General features: G+C 37.8%; 2 protein-coding genes across 11 annotated transcripts in view; one reads left to right on the plus strand and one right to left on the minus strand.

Moving 5' to 3' along the window:
* Positions 1–802: 802 nt before the first annotated feature.
* DNAJC18 (DnaJ heat shock protein family (Hsp40) member C18) lies at positions 803–10706 on the minus strand. Of its 5 annotated transcripts, none has more exons than XM_039367013.1 (8): positions 10573–10706; positions 9033–9219; positions 7951–8096; positions 6777–6962; positions 5710–5822; positions 5048–5157; positions 3767–3939; positions 803–3322 (listed from the first exon to the last, which is right to left on the minus strand). In XM_039367013.1, the coding sequence occupies exons 1-8, from the start codon at positions 10607–10609 to the stop codon at positions 3183–3185; spliced, it is 1092 nt and encodes a 363-aa protein (XP_039222947.1). In that variant the 5' UTR covers positions 10610–10706; the 3' UTR covers positions 803–3182. The 5 variants fall into 5 exon arrangements, with proteins under 5 accessions (XP_039222947.1, XP_039222945.1, XP_039222950.1 ...); XM_039367011.1 differs by having other exon boundaries at positions 10567–10612; XM_039367016.1 differs by having other exon boundaries at positions 9033–9239; positions 10573–10601.
* An 867-nt stretch (positions 10707–11573) lies between these two features.
* ZC3H13 (zinc finger CCCH-type containing 13) overlaps positions 11574–18096 on the plus strand; it is a 52959-nt gene continuing 46436 nt past the window's right edge. For 3 of the 6 annotated variants that reach the window (XM_039367001.1, XM_039367006.1, XM_039367005.1), the window contains exon 1: positions 11733–11872. Coding sequence is in view for 1 of the 6 variants with exons in the window: in XM_039367004.1 (XP_039222938.1) it covers positions 11700–11872 (173 nt within the window). In the remaining 5 variants the exon portion in view is untranslated. Of the gene's footprint in view, positions 11873–18096 lie in introns of all 6 variants that reach the window. The other 3 variants (XM_039367004.1, XM_039367002.1, XM_039367008.1) reach the window with 3 other exon arrangements.

Here is an 18096-nt window from a genome sequence, read left to right on the forward strand (position 1 = left end):
TTGAAGTCCATGAGTCATAAAAGAGCCGAGGTTGCCTACCCCTGGTGTAGTGTATACCGCTTGGCTTAGTTTACCTTAGGTAAGCGAATATACAAGCAATTTGCCCTGCTATTTGAGTTTAGTCGAGCGCTGTCGCGGTTTGTGTTCCCGTGGCGCTTGCCTGCCTGCCTGCGCCTGCCTGCCTGCCGGAGGACGGCCCTCTAGGCAGAATTCTTTCTAATAAATCGAGTGCCTCGGTTCGCACAACGCGCTGCAATCTTGATGCTACGTCGGGATTTGGAAGGCAAAAAAAAAAGGCAAATTCAAAATCGGGTTGTTTCTTTCCTTGCTGGGGAAACCTCTATTTCAATTTCTGGTCTCGACTGCCATTTCTTTCTCCGGCTTTATCTTCTCATTCTCCAAAAATTCTTTGATCAACATTAAGGAACGCCGCACCTTTCTGCTCTTCACAACCTGGGTCTGCGTGAGGAAGCATGGCTTTATTACGCAGTCTTAGAACAGTTGCACTGAAACGCAACCGTAAACTAGCCACGTTGCTTTTGAGAAAGTGCAGTTGCCTAGTTTGTGGCAAACAGAATTATCTTTTAGATTCAGAATAAACGCTTTACTTTGGCTTCTAATAGTATCCGCTTGATGGCGCTGTTTTGCCCTGTTAGAGATAGCCAATGATTTTGATATTTTTTCTGGATTTCACCGTGTCTCTGTTTTATCATTCACAAATCAGCATTTGTAAGGATTTGATTGCAGTAATCCAGCCCCCCTACTTGAAAATGCAACAAATCTGGGAGTTTTTATATTCATATTTTTTATTTCATTTTTTTAAAATTTTCATACAATACAGCCACTAGGTTTCTTTTTAAAGCATTACATTTAATGATTTGTGTATAAAACACACACACCACAAACACACAAAATTTTGTTTCTCAATCCAAGGGTGAAATCTTCAACAGCAAGATGCACTGAAATTATTGAAGAGTGTGGTCAAATTAATGGAGAACTGTTTACTTCAAACTCACAAATTGCTCTGACAAAGTGTTTTTCTTTACATAAGGAAAGCATCTTATTTATTAATCCTCTGGAATGTTACACATCTAAATATTTTCTGAAAAAAGTGAACTATACAGTAATGATTCAATGCTATCATGTAATCACCATTTTGCCAATATATATGTACATTCAGAGAAATAAATATCACCAATAACTTAAAACATTTAAATAATAAACAAATTGAGGTGAAAATAAATGAGAATTTTTTCAGAACTCATGCATATCTGAGGAACATTTAAAAAGAAACTTTCACAAAGGCTGAACCAGTTTATGCAAAAATCTGCTATAGATTGACATATTGTCAAATGGGCTGATGACAAAATACAGAGTTAATTTTGGCTATCAAAATCCAGAAGTTTGGTTTTCCTGCAATTTGCAATATAAATGTTTGTAAAACACAGTTGAAGTCTTTCAAAATAAATTTTAATATCAGATATCATCTATGAGAACTATTTAGTCCTGAAAGGCGTCTTAAGAATATTTCTATGTATAAGCCTGCACCTTTCAGCAAGGATGCAACACTGGGATGTGTGGGGTCAAGTGAATTGTGAGAGGAACAGTAAAGATAAACAATGGATTTTAAAGTGATAGAGCAAATTCTTTAAGCATACCTAGTAATTATGATTATTCATCATGTTACAATGTAGCACAGGATTAGGCCACATTTATCTCCTTTCATCTAATGATTAAAATCTTTAATCTCATGATTGCCTGATATAATGCTATTTTTCAAAGCTATCATTTCACAGGATTATTATACATTTTCTTTTGGTTGGGAATTATTTACGACCCTGTATTCAGAAGTTTTACAAAGGAACAAGAAGCAAACACTGTAGCTGCTGTTCTATCATAGCCCAATGGAAAAGGCTACCCATTAATATTTGTAGAATAAAGTTATGCCAAATGTTTCCTGCCAACAGACCCTACAAAAAGTATGGATTTTATCTCTCGACTTTGTAATCAAGCAATATTAATTGAAGGAACATAAAGCTTCAGCTGCAACCCTCATTTGAAAGTAGCTGGAGCTACAACCATTTTGCTTATGTTGTTCAGTGAAAAGGCCTTTACAAACAAATTGACCAAAATTTGTGTATTGGATCTTAGCAGGCCCTTCCAAACAAAACATTCAGCACACACAATGCCAGCACCATACTATGATAACATATTCCTTAGATGGCACCTCCACACACATTCAGAGCTTGGGAAACAAATGATGTGTTCAATCTCAACACACCTGGAAAGAACCAGACTAAGTTGCTCTGATAGCAAAGTTTAGGCTTACAGAAATGTAACTTAGGTCACAATGCTGTATTACTTACATGGAAATAAATTCCATTTGTCTGCCTAGAACTTTCCTCAAGGCCAAAGTTTGGAACCTAACTCACATTCTGACATCCGTGAGGCCACCTGATTTGGCTTCTCAGAGTACATTATATCATGCTCTAGAGACCTAAGACTGTTTTCTTTCTTTGTGTACAATCTCATCTGGCAACAGGAATACCAATCCATCTTCATCCATTGGCCAAATAAAGTATTATTGCTCCAGTTCCTGCTTTGTCTTCTGTCCCCATTTTTTCATATTGTTTTTAGATAATGAATCTCCATGCAGCACTTTAGGTTTTCCAAGTGCTTTATGTATTGCGACGTCAGTATATCCTTAAGACACTGGTCTGTAAAGTTCTCTTGAAACTGAACTGCACGTTTTGTACAGCATATATATCTATTCGCACTGTGCGTGTATACATACATAAATGAAACACCATCTTTTTCTCTTCTATGATGTCTTGCAAGGTAAAAGTTGAGAAACCATAGGCTCAGTTAAGCATGATGGCTATGATCCTGCAAAGCACCTACTTGGCACTTAAACAGTGGCAAAGTATCACATGAAGAATGTAACAAAATGAAGATAAACGAAGAATCACGAACACTGAAAAACTACTGGACCCTGAAACGAAATGTACTGTGTACACTACAGCAAGTGCTGCTTCTGTCTCAGTCCATATACAGTTTCCATGAATATAATGATTCTGTGTGTGGTTCGTGTGGGATGCTTTTTTCTCTCTATGCCTTTCCTCTTCATCATAAAAGAGAGTCTAATGGAAATTTCTGCCAACAGAACAGACAGCGTTGTTCTCTCATGCCTCTGCCAACTGGCGACTCCTTTGAATCTCTATAAGGTTGGAGAGCTTTTCACAGTTCTCAAGTTTTATGGATTCAGCTTTCTGTTTCAGTCGCTCATCTCGGTATAGCTTGGCCAAATTAGATAACTCTGATTCTGAAAGATGAAATATATATTTCAGTGATGCTTTGGAAGAAAAATAATAATATTTAACATTTTATATTAATTTCAAAGTTGGCTTGGTCAAAATGAAAAGCTACTTACACACAGAAAGTTAGGCATGAATATAATTCTTAGATTCAACTGGCAGAATAGCAGCCATGAGTGCTGTAAAACCGAGTGATTAGCGAAATCTTTTGGTACAGCTGAGGTATCAGAACCATAAACAACTATATTTAGACAAATCCTTAACATTAAATGCATAAGATTTCATGTTGTCAGTAGGTAGCAGCAGGGTGAACTATCTGTATTTTTGTTACACATCACTTCTAAACAATAGTTTTCTTGGCAGCTGAGCTTGTTATATCTGATTCTTGGTTAGTTTTTTTTAACCTAAATTTGGAAACAATGCAGGATGCTTGGGAAAGAACAAAAACTTACTTTGTTGTTTTTCTTTCCTACAACTAGTTTGGACATAATCAATATAATCTTTCTCAATATGTTTCTCAAGTTCTTCAAGTTCTTCTCCATGATAATTATTTTCAAAGTGGTTATCCACATAATAAGGCACCTGCAGATTTTGTGTTTCTCTAATAACAGTGTGCCCTAGAGACCTGTGGTATGGAATAAGAAGGAAATAGATTAATGTCTTCTTTGCAAACCAGAAATAACACTTTCTTCCAATTAATATTTCTGTTTAACATTTTCTGCTCTCTGAAAGCAATCAAGGGAATCATTGACATGTCCTAGTAGAAGCAAAAGGTGGCTGATTATGACCAGGCCCAATATCCTGCCTTCCAAGTAGTGCCAGCTATAAAACACCTCTTTCTGGTTTATTTTAAAACAGCTGTGTCCTGTAAAGTGATCAGGAATGATAGATACATCAAGTGTTAAATAGCCAGAAAGAAAAATAATCCTTAAAACAGCTATCTATACAGGGAAGGAAGACTGCAGGACCACATGGAAGGAAGCATCTCTACGGGTTTTCTGGACCTGTACCATTTAAATATGTTAATATTATAAAACAGTAAATATTTGAATTCCAGCCTCTATTTAGTGCTTTTTTATCTGCTTTAAATGTAGCCTATAATAACTAACCATATTTCACATGCAATAAAGCAACCTTCCACAAACCGGGGTCCTTGTAATATATCAAGATTACAACTCCCAAAATTTCTAGGTTGCCAAAATATGGCAATGGCATATAATCTTGCTTTTACACTCTTTTTTTAGCATTCTACTTAAAGTGGCTATTTATAAAGTAAGACTGGCATTTTTTCCCAATTAGTTTTTATTTAAAATTAGCAGGTAGAAAACCCACAGGAGACGGTTTAATTATTTCCTATCCATTCTTTGGCATCAAAATGTTTAATATGAAAATGGATTTCTACGAAGGCAATATATTCAGATAATTAAAAATGCTCACATTTTTAATGAAAACAATATTGCTTTCTATAGAGCAATAAGTCAAAGTAGTTTATAGGTTTAATGTCCCATCCTTCAAATAATTTGTAGGAAGTTAAGTTCTATCTTCAAAAAAGTTTTCAGCTTGGAATGTATAGCTATGGGTATGTCTTTTCCAAGATAAAAAGCTTTTCAAATTAACTATATGTAACAAAGTAGAGGCCTCTTTGAGCACCGATTAAACCTGGTGTTGGAAAGTTAGTGTCAAAAAGTAACCTCTATTCTCCCAACAACACAAAGAAACTGATCTAGACTTACGATTTAAAGAAGAGGCTGTAGGGTGGATTAGTAGCCATCAGCTGAGTTACTATTGATACAGCTATTATAATAAAGACTGGTAGTAAGTGGATAAATGCTGAGTATGTATTCTGAAAATGAAAACACTAGAGTTAGTACAGCAAATAAAAAATATATGGCAAAAATGGAAACCACAATGGTAATTCAATCATCCCAGATAGGGAGTTATATTTTAATTTAGAACAAAAGTAAGTATTGGCAAAAATGTAATATAAAAATTAATATTAAATCTTATGCCAAAATCTCTCATAGTTTCTTATTTTGGAAGGCTTGTTTTATTTATGGATGCAAGTTAATTTGCTGGGGTCAGTCTTGATTTCTAGGTTTTTGACAATGATAAATAGATGAAATGAAATAGTATCTACAGAGTAATTAAGAGTTGGACAGTGTACAAGTTTTATTGTGGCTGGTTGTATAGTCAGCCAGATGTTTAGATTAGATTTGGCATTTTTGTCCAACTGTGGAGTCATTCCCAAAAATCTGGGATACATCCAATGTTAGCAGCGTTGACAGATATTGTTATTTAATAATATTAAATATATCATTGCAGGATGCAAACTGTTCCAAGTAAAGCTGCCTTTTGCAATTGACTGATGGTGAGACTTCTTCCCTTCTCCATCTACCTGTGGTCTAATTTCTTCCTCCTCTTCATCCTGGGTCCATGTCCTCTCATGTCTGTTCCGCTGTGGATAACATGGAGGGTCCATTGAAGAATTGGAAAACATATGTATATTTCCTGTTGAGATAGCAGTAGAATGAAGCTACAGTTTTTATCCCGTACAATGTTTTGCTTGTGCCATAAGAAACTAAGATTTCAATTCGTTTTTAAAAAGCTAATTTCAAACTTGGCTTGTTTTAATAAATGCAGGAGCTCTTTCAGTTCATTAAAAAGAAGACACTTCCTCTGCTGTTCTCATTGCCCTGAGTGGATTTTCAAGGGGCTACATGTTTTAGTAGTGGGAACATCTAATGAGCAGAATTCTATATGTGGAATTTGGGATTAAACATGCATCTGTAGTACTTGCCTTACTAAGCAAAAAAAGGAATACAGTGCTACTGTAGAATTGCATGATTTTTGCTGTTTCTGGTGATATCACAAAGGGTTGAGATTATCACAACTGATATAACAGCATCTGCATAATGCCATATTGTTTTACAGGTCTCCTACACTGTTTGATTTTGTTACAAATTAACTAGATTTCTCAGAGATGCAGTATGAGTCTGTTTAATAGCATTCATATAAAACAGAACAGCCTTCTCAAACATATGTAAGCCATCCAGACTAATTGACTAAGATGGGCGCCATAGAAATTTAACAAACAAACAAATATATGCCTGCAAATGTATTGATTACATTCCACATTTCTTTAATACCAGTTGGGAAAAATGAGAATTTTAACTGTAAACCCACTATTAAGAATAGGAACAGCCTATTGCCAATTGAGAAAAGTTATTTGATGAATGGTCTAGTGGAAATAGCATATCTTATTGAGTGGCCATATATGCAGCACTTTTTAAGAAAATGTAGCTAACTAGTTTCTGAAGTTCTTTTGAAACTTTAGATAGTCATCAAAACCATATCTGGAGCTTCATTAGCAATTAAAGGCCACACGAAGCAAGGGCTTTTGCAGATGTCTGAACAGCAGCTTTCGTTGCACCTTAAAGCACAGCTTAAAAAAAAAAAAGATACCTGTTGGGAAATTCCCTCCGAAAAACATATTAAATATTTCTTCCGGTGTTATATCCGCTTCAAATTCTCTGTAATAGTTATAGCAGTTGGGCACATTGGTATAAAAAGTATCTTCCTTATCTCCAAACTGATCATACTGTGATCTCTTTTCAGGGTTGCTCAAAACTGCAAAAGCTGTGCCAATTGCTATAGAGTGGAAGACAAAATAAAGAAAACTAAGGAAAAAAGAAACAAAGTCTGATGAAATACATAACCACACTATAGAAGTAATTCCAACCAAACATCTTTTTTGTTCCATATCCAGCAGAAATGTCTAATATGTGTATTCTATTATTTGAATATTGGGAAACTGTAATGGTAGAAGAAATAACCTGGAAGAAGAGGAGGAATATAACCAACTCAGTGATTAGATAAAAGAAATCTGAGTCTTGGGCAAAAATGTAATTTGAGAAAGTGTCTTAGATATGACCCTCTCTAGTTCTCATGAAGGTTGTATCCTAGCATGACATGAACTCCTCTATAGGCAAGGCCTACTGATATTAATATCCAAGTATTATTTCCAGTCAGATATTAGAAAATAAGAAATTAACTCTTTCTGAAGGAAAATTGGTTTTCAGCACAATACTGAACAAACACAACTGGGAATAAACCAGAGGCTTTACAAGCCAATTGCATTAAAATATATAGTATATCATCTCCCATACAGGAATAACTTTCAAATGGGACAGATTGCATTCATTTCACATCCTTCCTGGTAGTAACTATTATTGTACTTAATACACATTTTCCTTGCAATGAGATCCCAATACAGTGCTCGCCTTACTGTTCTCTTAATTACGCATGGCTTGCCATCACAGTCACCTTTTGTATCCAATGGCAACACAATATGGAATTTCAAATCATATGATCTAGATTATAATTCAGACTAACCTGACAAGTTACATCAATCACTGATGTCAAATACTTACAAAGAAGTGAATGTGAGGAATATGCAAGTGACAACTATTTCCTAAGAATTAGCCATGTTAGAATCTTTCTTAGTGTTTCACTTAGAATTATGCAATACTACAACTGTGTGTAGGAACATATTCTAAAAATCTCTTCCTGTTAGCCAACACAGCATTGTTAAGATCTTCAAAGTTTGCTGTGGTCCCATTCAAACTGTTTCACCTACCTTTGAATGCATCCGTTGCTCCTGGAGCACAATTCTTGTCAGGATGAAATTTAAGGGCAAGTTTTCGGTAAGCTTTCTTTAGTTCTTCATCTTTTGCATCTCTTCCTACGCCTAGAATTTCATAGTAATTCTTACTCTCCTTTATTCTACAAAATAAGCACAATTCTTTAATTTTTTTAACTTTTCCCCAAATACAGCTTACGGATTCTTATTAATACTGAAACATACCTTCTAACCTAGTTCTAATTTTGTTACACATTGCAGGTCTGCTTCACTGATAGAAAGGTTTTCAGCTGCTCGTGGGCATCAAGTGCAGTCCAAGTTAAAGTTAAACTTTGAGCATTTAAAATGTGAGCACCCAGAGAGAGAAGGGAGGTGGGGTTTCACAAGACAAAACCTGTATTGCATTTTTGTGATGCCAGTTCCAGTGCTTTTTGACATGCATTGTCACAGATGTAAGAGGCGGAGATTGGGTCACAACACTGCTTTCATAATTGATCTACAGAGGCCTCTTGGTGAGAACTCTTTGTCTTATGCTTTCTGGATCATCTAGCAATTTTTGCTAACCAAGATCTATTTCTGTAGTCAAGCAACACAATAAGCCAATTGTAATCTCATGTTCAGAACTGGGTAACTACTATTCTTCTGAGAATATGTGGGATCATCTTAGTATTGTATGCTATCCCATGTTATTCAAAACTGGCATAACTGCTGTACAATATATAAGATACGGATGGCTCCATTCCAGATGAAACAGAGAGTTTAATTTATTTGTTAAGCCATTATCTGGAGTCAATAATGCAATGGCATTGGTTTAACTGAAATTTTGTGTATACAAGCTAACATGCTCAGAGTGAATAGAACTTCCCAAACCAGAAGCTCTCCAAATATCTTGCTCCACAATTTTCATAATTCCTAGATTTATTTAATTAAACAATTCCTAGACAATAAGATACACAGCTCAAGCTGTTTGGTGGGCACCAAATTGGGGAATATAGAGATTAGTTTTATAAATGTATTAATTAAAAACAGGCTGCAGGCCTAACAAGGCCTATATTCTAGTTAGGCAAGTTCCTATTTACCTTTGAACTCCAAGTAACTGTTCTTTGGTGTAGGTCATACTGCCTTCCCCAAATGTTGACTGGCTTCTTCCATTGTCACACATACGTTCCTTTTTCATTCTCATACAGTCACTACAGCCACAGCAATCAAAATTGTTTCTTAGTTCCTCCGATGGACGTGGATTTCTTCTCAGCTCATCAATTAATGCTGAAACAATGACAGCCTTCCTATGTATGTATATTTACCAAAGTGGATCACAAATGACATACTTCAAAATATCCCTGCACAGCGATATATATTTTCTATTTTATTGTGAGCGGTTAACTTACAACATACAAACATGGATAAGAAAACTGAAAGTCCCTTAAAATCATGATACACCCATCTCTCCACATCTTCTTTTGCTTAAATTCTAAAAATTTGCAATATTTTTTTTCTTTTTTCAAGAAAGCTTACTATGAAGAATATTTTAAAAAATACATTTTGAAAAAATAATATGAAAGGATGGCAATTCAGCAGTTCCCAAGGAACCATCACTCTTTGGAACGAGTTCACATACGTCTGTCAGTGTGTGAATTTTGTTGGAAACCTAAGTCCTTCCTATGATACAGAAGGGCAACTCAAAGTAAATTTCAGTTCATTTCTAATATATGGTCCAACAGCAATGCATGTCAACCAAAGATTTTAATTAGTAATGTGGATTTAAAAATGCATACAATCTTATTTTTATGCTCTATTTCTAGTCACCCTGTATGTTCAGCCAGTATACTATATTATATGAAAGTTTTCCTTAAAGTTTTATGTAGTTGCATGAACTGCAACTCCTTGAGTATATGCCCTTGGCCCAAATTCACAGTAGGTAAAATCCCCCCAAAGTTCAAAACTTCTGCACTTTACAATCTTTCCTTGGTTCCCCAGAACTAAAGGTAACTTCCATTCTCAAATCTCATCCAAGCAACACTTCCCGTTTTTAACCTAGCTGCATTATCTTGCTCCTCTCTAATCTTCCACCATCTGACACATACCTATCAACATGCAGCTATGTTTATTTGCTGCAAGAAAAATGCACTTCAAGGGCGATTTATCTTTAAATAGTAGCACAAAACTGACGCAATCCACATGCGTGAACGATTGTAAATAAACGGTTTATTTACCGTTCACTGGTAAATAAACACACCCACACCTATATCTGAAGTAAGAAAAATTGCAAAGACCACGCAGACAAGAGGAAGACATTTATAGTTTTTGCGCAAACTCACAAACTTTGCAAATTCAATATTTTTTATACAACTTATCTATCAAGAGAAGCACTGCCTTCCTAAAGCATTATCAATTCCATTTTCCCCACTTGCATTTCTCGTTTGAAAAGTGTCCCCCTATCCCTCTGATTGAAAGCCGGAGCCATAGCAGGTCGGTCAGTTTTTGATGTATCACAAGGCTCTCTTCTCTGATAACCTGACCTCTTGGATCACCAACCCTCTTCTAATTAAGATTTAAGTTCCCGATCCGGCTGTTTCCCCCGGCTTTGGCCGCGCCATTGGCGCGGAGCGTTACCGGTACCTTCGGCCCAGCGATCCCCGGGGCTCAGTCCTGCCATTTTCCATCTGGCTAGTAAGGATCCAACAAGGAGCCGGGAGGGTCACGTGAATGCGAGCACAATGCAGGCTGGGTAATGTAGTCCTCCCGTGTTCGGCAGCTGCTCCGCCCCTGCTGCAGGGCCCAGCACTTTTGGCGGGGAAAGAAGGGATTGCCCAGGTGTGCAAAAGCCTCGCGAACTCCAGGGGGCTCGCGTGCTCCGTGTGTAGTTTGCAAAAGCGCGTCTTTTCCGACAATGAGCGTGATTTTTTTTTTTCGCTCCGGAGTTTCTAAATCAAACCATGCAGAGCTTTTAACCATTGAGATAGAGAGCTAGAGCGGCATCCCTTTTGGCGCCCATAGAGAAGAATCGTGAAGAATGCCCATTGCTTCAACATCCGAAGGGAGAATAAAGGAAAATGCAAGAATGTTATCATTTGTGGGTCAGTTCCGCCACGTAGAGCTCTTTTCTCTTGCTGTGGTTAATGCACGGAGAAGCATGAAGGGCTTTCTATATTCCACAAAGTAGACAAAAGATTCAGGCCTGGCTACGACTTTCGATGGCCGCGACCGAAAATGTGACACGGTCTGGATCACCTTTATGGCGAGAGTCCTCCGGGCGACTTTTTAGTATTAAAGAAAATTAGGAGATGAAATTCGGCCAACTGTTAGGCCAGAAACACCGCCATGGCGTACTTTCAAATGCCTCTACGTTTGACATTGTACTGAGGGGTTTCTTGACGCTTTCTGAGCTGGTTTGTTTTCTTGCAGACGTTTCATTACCCAAACTAGGTAACATCATCAATGTTAATCATAACGATGCTAACTAGTTTGGATATTGAAACATCTCCACGAAAACAAACCAGGTCGGAGAGCGCCAAATGCACTTCACGTGAACCCTGAAGCTACAAATATTCTCCTTTATTGATTGACATGGTACGTCAGAAGCCTCCGCCGCAGCTTCCGGCGCTTTGCCATGGACCGGACGTAGAAGAGGGAGAGGGTCGGTCGCGCAGGCGCCGGCGCCGCAGTTTGGGCCGGCTCTTCTCCCTGCCCCCCGCCCCTCCGGTTGGCCTGTGCGGCGAACAGGAGTAGCGGGCGGCCGTCGTCGGATGGTCTCCGCTCTCGGAGCGAGTTGCGCTCCTTTTTTTCCTCTCTGTGTGGCTCGACTTTTAGGCCCGGGAGGACGGACTCCCCCCTCGCCCTCTCCCCCCCTCTCCGCCCAGGGCGGCGGCGGCGGCGGAAGCGACGGCGGGGAGGAGCAGGCCGGGTGCGCAGAGAGCAGGTGAGTCGCGGCGCCCGGGAGGAGGGAAGGAAAGGGGCAGCGGGGAGGCTTTGCTCCGCCAGTCCGCGCCTCAGGAGGTAAACCCCGTGGCAGAGGGGAAAGAATAACATCTCCGCGATATCCTCCTCCTCACCTGGGACTGTGTGGGAGGGAAATGCTAGGATGGGAGGGGGGGAAGCTCTCCCCTTTTAGTTTTCCGTGTCCCTTGCCCTTATTAAAACTGAAATTATCTGGGAGCATGCGCTGCAGCTTTGCTTCTTTTTTTATCCCCCCCCCTTCCTTTTCCTGCGATTAAAAAACTCTTTGCAAAGTGGTTCCGTCCTAAATCTGACGGTGCCTGCTGCGAGAGGCGTGTCAGATGTTTTAGATGAGGTGGTTTCTGATTTTGCATCCCTTGGATGCAAGTGAAAGGCGGAATACAAATTGGGCCGGAATAATTCGGATCTGGCAGCCTCTTTTTTTTTTTTAGTTAAAGCTGTTTTTTCAATATATTTCTGAATAATTTGTTTTAAAAATATGAAGAGATACCTTAGGTTAATGGTCAAGGCCATCGTTCGTATTGGTTAGGTTGGGAGTGTGATTGGGATCTGAGAATTAGGTATGAAGAACATAGCTTTTTTTAAAAAAAAAAAACCTGTACATTATTTTCATATTATTTGATGTACAACGTTTTTTGTGTAAATTTGTTATAAAGGATATCAGATCATTAAAAGTTTGCACTTTTAGCTTACTGAATTTGGAAGGGAGCGCAGCTGATTTCAGTGGGAAATATTTCTAGGTTTCAGTGTTCTGGAAAGTGATGTCACTGTACTGTTTTTAATTCTACCAGCCATCATTTCTTCTTGCTTATACAGTTGTGATGTTCCTATTTTAGAAAGACTGGGTGGAATCTGGCATGTTTATGCAGAAAATGAGATACTGTTCACTTTTATTAGAGCCATTTATTCAGATCCGACTAATCTATGGCTCCTTGGAAGAACATTTCTACAAAGATTGCAAAAAAAAATGTAGAGTTATAGTTTATTCTTGCGCATGTAAGCTTTGCTTCACTAAATGAGACTTTTTTTCAAATAATTGCATGGATTGCAACTTAAACCAGTTGACCATATTTGTCAACCATGCAGCGTAGGCGTGCTTTTAACCAGGGTGTTTTTGCCACTGACTTTGCTCTATTTTGTGCCACTTCCCTTACAATGTTTTAGCCTACTGATTTTTGTTTTTAAGGTTGTGATTTATTTTGAAAAAAGTAATTTGGGCTTGTATTATAATTACTACAATAATACCGTTATTGTATTATTACAAATGGTGTTTTGTAATATCAGGTTTCAGTTATTTGCTGCAGTATTTAGGTTGGAATAATAACAAAGTTGTTATTACTGAATATCTGTCTAAGCATGTTAAAAGAGAAATTCACTATCTACAGACTATTACAACGAAAAGCATTTAGTCTGTGTTCCTGTCTGCTTCATTGCTATGAATGAAGTGCAGACTGTCAAGTTTAACTTTAAATATATAGCTTGATCTGATAATGTAGTTTAACTGTTGAAACATATGGGGATTGTGGCATCTGTGTCACTTCTGAGACGGAACTCCTCAATAAGAGGGTGAAGAATACTGATTTTTGAACAGACTTTCTACGAATTCCGAAGATTCCTAAAATATAAAATTAGCACGCTGCCTGAAATACAATTATTTACCATAGTTCACGTTTTGATAGTATTGTAGGCAAGTTGAGAGTATTTAGTAGTATTCTTTGCTACATGAAAAGGATGCTTGAAAACTAATATAATTTATGGTCAGTAGTATGAAAATGCATCCTTTAAGGCAGTTATAGTTTTCAGTTTCAAGCATACAGTATAGGAGTGATAATGATTATGTTGTTGGAAAGTGGAGAAAATATGAATAGCTAAATTCTTAAAAATTAATGATGCTGATATGTATTTGGTTATATTCATAGTATAAAGGCTTAATGGTTAAGTATATCAGGCTTAATGGTTAATTAAAAAGAATGTTCGTTAACCTGCATTCACATGATATCCAAAATGTTAGGAAATTCTGTTTCAGATAAATATTTAGGAATATATATGTAGCCAATCAATTTTTAAATCAAGATAATTCAGTTACTTTATTAGCGTAGATTATTCAATGTAAAATATTTATACAGAAATAAAATCTGATTTTGGACCAACACAAAACTAGAATAATAATTAGATTCATGTAGTTTCACATGAACTTGTTCTTACAAAGCAGGATAGTACAAATTTAGCTAACTGCTATCTTTTGAATTTGGAGCAGTTAATTTTTACTTACTCTCCTCAACTTAAAATGCATGCTTTTTGAATCATGTAAATCCTAGTTACAAATAAAAATACAAAGCTTTATTTGTGTTTTGAAAGTAGAATGGGAGATGTAAATCCTGAATAATTTATATGGCTATTTTTAAGGATGCCAAAAATGCATTAGGAAAATTATATCTCATAGTTTTACATTTTTTATGTTTAACCCCAAAAGATTGTCTTTTAAAGGAATAGCCTTTATCTTTTTCTTCCAATTTCAAAATTTGTAGGCAATGTTTTTGATGAAATTGATCTTCTAAGTAGAAGAAAATGATTGCATCCTCTCCATGATCACGTTTATTACATATATTCAATCATCAGAATAAAAATATCAGCAAGCAAGAAATAGTACCAATTATTTCTCAGTGTGGCAAATATTTGAACTATTTCTATTCATATGTAACTCAGGACAGTTAAGTCAATTGCTGTGTTTGGAAAGATTCTAAGAAAAACTCACCTACTGGATAAACAAAGCACAAGAGTGTATATGAGAAATTGTATGACTTTTAAGGGTGTGCAGAGACCCAAATTCGTTGTATTTTGGGGTGCATGTAGGCTGTATCTGACAGGAGTTCATTAGGGTAGCTATATAATTTTTTTTCCTCTTGGGTTCATGCAGCTGTCTTTGTAACTGGCCATGATATGAGATATATGTGGATTAAGATGTAAGATGTTCCTGACAGGTACTAATTACATGACCAAATATTATTGTGCTTTTTGATTCTCCATCTCTGCGCTGTCCAAAAGACTTTAGTTCTTACACAAAAAATACTCATCTTTAAAAATGTATCAGGATTTATGTAAATGGTATGCAAATGTATAATAGGAATATGTAAATTATATAATCCTGTTGGATGCATAAGTAACACCTTCAGACAAATGAAAACAATTTAACTCAAATTGAACAGCAAGAATATGTGTGCGATAGCCAAGGTGTAATTTTTCTTTGGGTGACTAGCAAATACGTATCGCTATCTCTATGCTTTTTGCTTAAATATAAACTTAAGGAAGCAAGCATTATTACCGTAGTATATTGTAAAATGGTAACTTTTTACAAAGGTAGTTGTAAATAAAACTGATAGTTCTATTTTGTACTATACTTACCTAATCAAATATTTCAGTGGAATTAATTTAGTTTATTAGACTTTTTTAGTTATTATGCAATTCATGAAATTGGTATATGTGTTTAATATTGTTTACTAAATTTAAAGCAGACATGCAGCAGATCACTAAGAATTTAAGGGAGAAGGAGAATGTCTGATTTTGCAGTGCTGTTAATAGGCAGGCTTTAGTGTTTTACATAGATAAAATTTGTATTGGTCTGAATAGTCTTGCTTATTGAGATGAAAGTAATTGTGGAAGCAAGAAATAAGGATAAAATTATTTACTGAAATTCATCTTAAGCATCCAAATAAGATGTTAAGTTAGTTGCCTCTTCTATTGTTCCAGTATTATTTCTGAATATAATAATCATATATTAAGTATCCAATTAATTCGTCACTCTGATGTCATTGCGGACAATTCTTTTATTCATAAGCTAATGATTTTTGAACATGTGAATAGTTTGATAATCCTGTTACATTTCTTGAAAAATTGTCAAGGAATAGTGCTGCTCCCTCTTAAATACTTTTCCCATTGTCCAGTTTGCTATGAACCCATGATTGCCTGCAATCATTTGCCGTCATGGGAAAATCAAATAATTATTCAAATTATACTCCAAAACCCTTGGAGGGAAATGCTGCTGAATCATGCACATTCATACATTGATCAGTAGGAAGCAATATAGTAGTTCATATTTTAACTTCATGAGAAGAATGTCTTACCAGTTCTTTGATAAATCTAAGGTGACCAACCGTCCTCCTTTAGGGAGAATAGTCCTCCTTTTGTAGGTTCTGTCTTCCCTTGAAAAGTGTCCTCCTACATGTCCTCCTTTTCGATATTTGAAGACTAATCTGCAGGGCTTTTTTTTCTCATAGAAGGCTCAGAACAGCATTCCGGCACCTTTTTTTGATTTTTTTTTTTTTTTCAACTTTTGCATGAGCTGTGCTACTCCCGCTATTGGCTTTTGAAAGCCATTAGGAATTGCTGCTGAGCGCGCCAAAACACCCGGCTGGCAAACTTTGCACATGCAAGTTGTCTGTATTGTTGCAATGAATAAAATGTTTCTTTTATTTGTGATATTTTTTTCTTCAATTTATTTGTGTCCTCCCTTTTATTGTAAAAAAGTTGGTCACCTTAATAAATCACATGATTGTTAAATAAGGATAAATGTTTCAGTTTACCTCCAAATTACATTCTTAACTCCTAGGGCAGACTTGTCAAACTCGCGATGTCATGTGATGTCGTGCAACGTATCGGAGCTTTTTCGCCATTGCCAGCAATGGGGTGGGTGCGGTTTCCCGATGACATGTCTGGCCTGCGGGCTGGCAGTTTGACACCCCTGACCTAGAGTCTCATGTAAATTTCTCTAGTTACGATGATAATTGGAAGTGGAATTTCCATTGCTAAGTCATGCGATGGTAAAGCATGATTTCACATGATTATATTACACAGTGACAGCAATCCCAACATTCCTACTTGAATTCCACTGGCTATTATCTGAGGACCCACCCCAATTCAAACGTTTCCAGTCCTGATCCCTCCCACTCTCATACCTCAGTTCTTCCAAGGTAAAAAGGACTGCCTCCCCTTCAATTCCCAGCAATTGTCCCCTTCCCCATCTGTGTCCTTTTGGCCACCCTGCATTCTGCCTTGGGGGATGCCAAGCAGCCCCAAGATCATGCTATTCTGATGTTGCGTGTCATGATGCGGTTCAGGGGCTTCTTGGTGTGTCGCAGCTCTGGGGCTACAAGAAGCCCCTGAACCACAGCACACTGCTGCCCCAGCCTGACACAGCAGTGTGATGTGTGTGAAGCCACAGCCATACCAGGAAATCCCAGTAATGCAGTGCAAAGCTGCAGTTGTCCTAGAAAGCCCCAACAGTATGTCATAATGCTGCAGCTGTCCCAGGAAGCCCTAGCAACAGGGCACCCAGCTTCCCGGGAAACTTCAGCCACCCCAACCCAGTCCCAGCTGCAGTTGTCCTAGCCCCCCTGCATTCTGAAGCCCCTGCCATCCTGCTTTCCACCACTCCAGTTGACATGCAGTATCTTCTTGCTCTTGTTGCTGATGAGTTATGCCCAGCCTGACCCTTTGCAAGGCAACTGCTGATCATCTTAAGATCATCTTCCTTAAGCCTTGCTAGGGAACCACTGTGTGCAACCTCGGGAAGAGAACCTCATGTGGCCAGCAACTGCCAGGCCAGACAAGCTTGATCAGCAGCGGGAGCAAGAAGACTGCAAAGATCAGCTAAGGTTGCAGGGAACATGAACTGCGGGGTCCAAAAGGCCATAGATGAAGGGAGTTGAAATGATGTCATAAATGGGCTACCAAGTGCCCAGATTTTGATCATGTAGCCACTGCAACTGCCATAACTTCAGGGACTGTCATAAATCCTTTTGTTCAGTGCCACCATAATTTCAAATGGTCACTGAATGAATGGCCATAACCTGAGGGCTGCCTGTAATAATTAGTATAAACAATGGGATGAAATTTCCATGAACCTATGAAAATGTGTATTACTTTGAGTGAGATAGCTTTAAACTTCTAAATAGTCATTCTGCTTCTTTTTACACCAGCGGTTCTCAACCTATGGGTCGCGACCCCATTTGGGGTCGAACGACCATTTTACGGGGGTCGCCAAACAACGCGATCCGCCATTTCCCCCCCTTAGGGGGCGCCGCCGCACATGCGCGCCGCGTCCGTGTGACGGGGGTCGCCGTCACACAAACGTTGAGAAACGCTGTTTTACACTAATAACTGTATATGCATATTTACACTAATAACTGT

The sequence above is a fragment of the Crotalus tigris genome, unplaced genomic scaffold (assembly GCF_016545835.1).
Source record: "Crotalus tigris isolate CLP2741 ecotype Arizona unplaced genomic scaffold, ASM1654583v1 scf7180000020523.1239640, whole genome shotgun sequence".
NCBI lineage: Eukaryota > Metazoa > Chordata > Lepidosauria > Squamata > Viperidae > Crotalus > Crotalus tigris.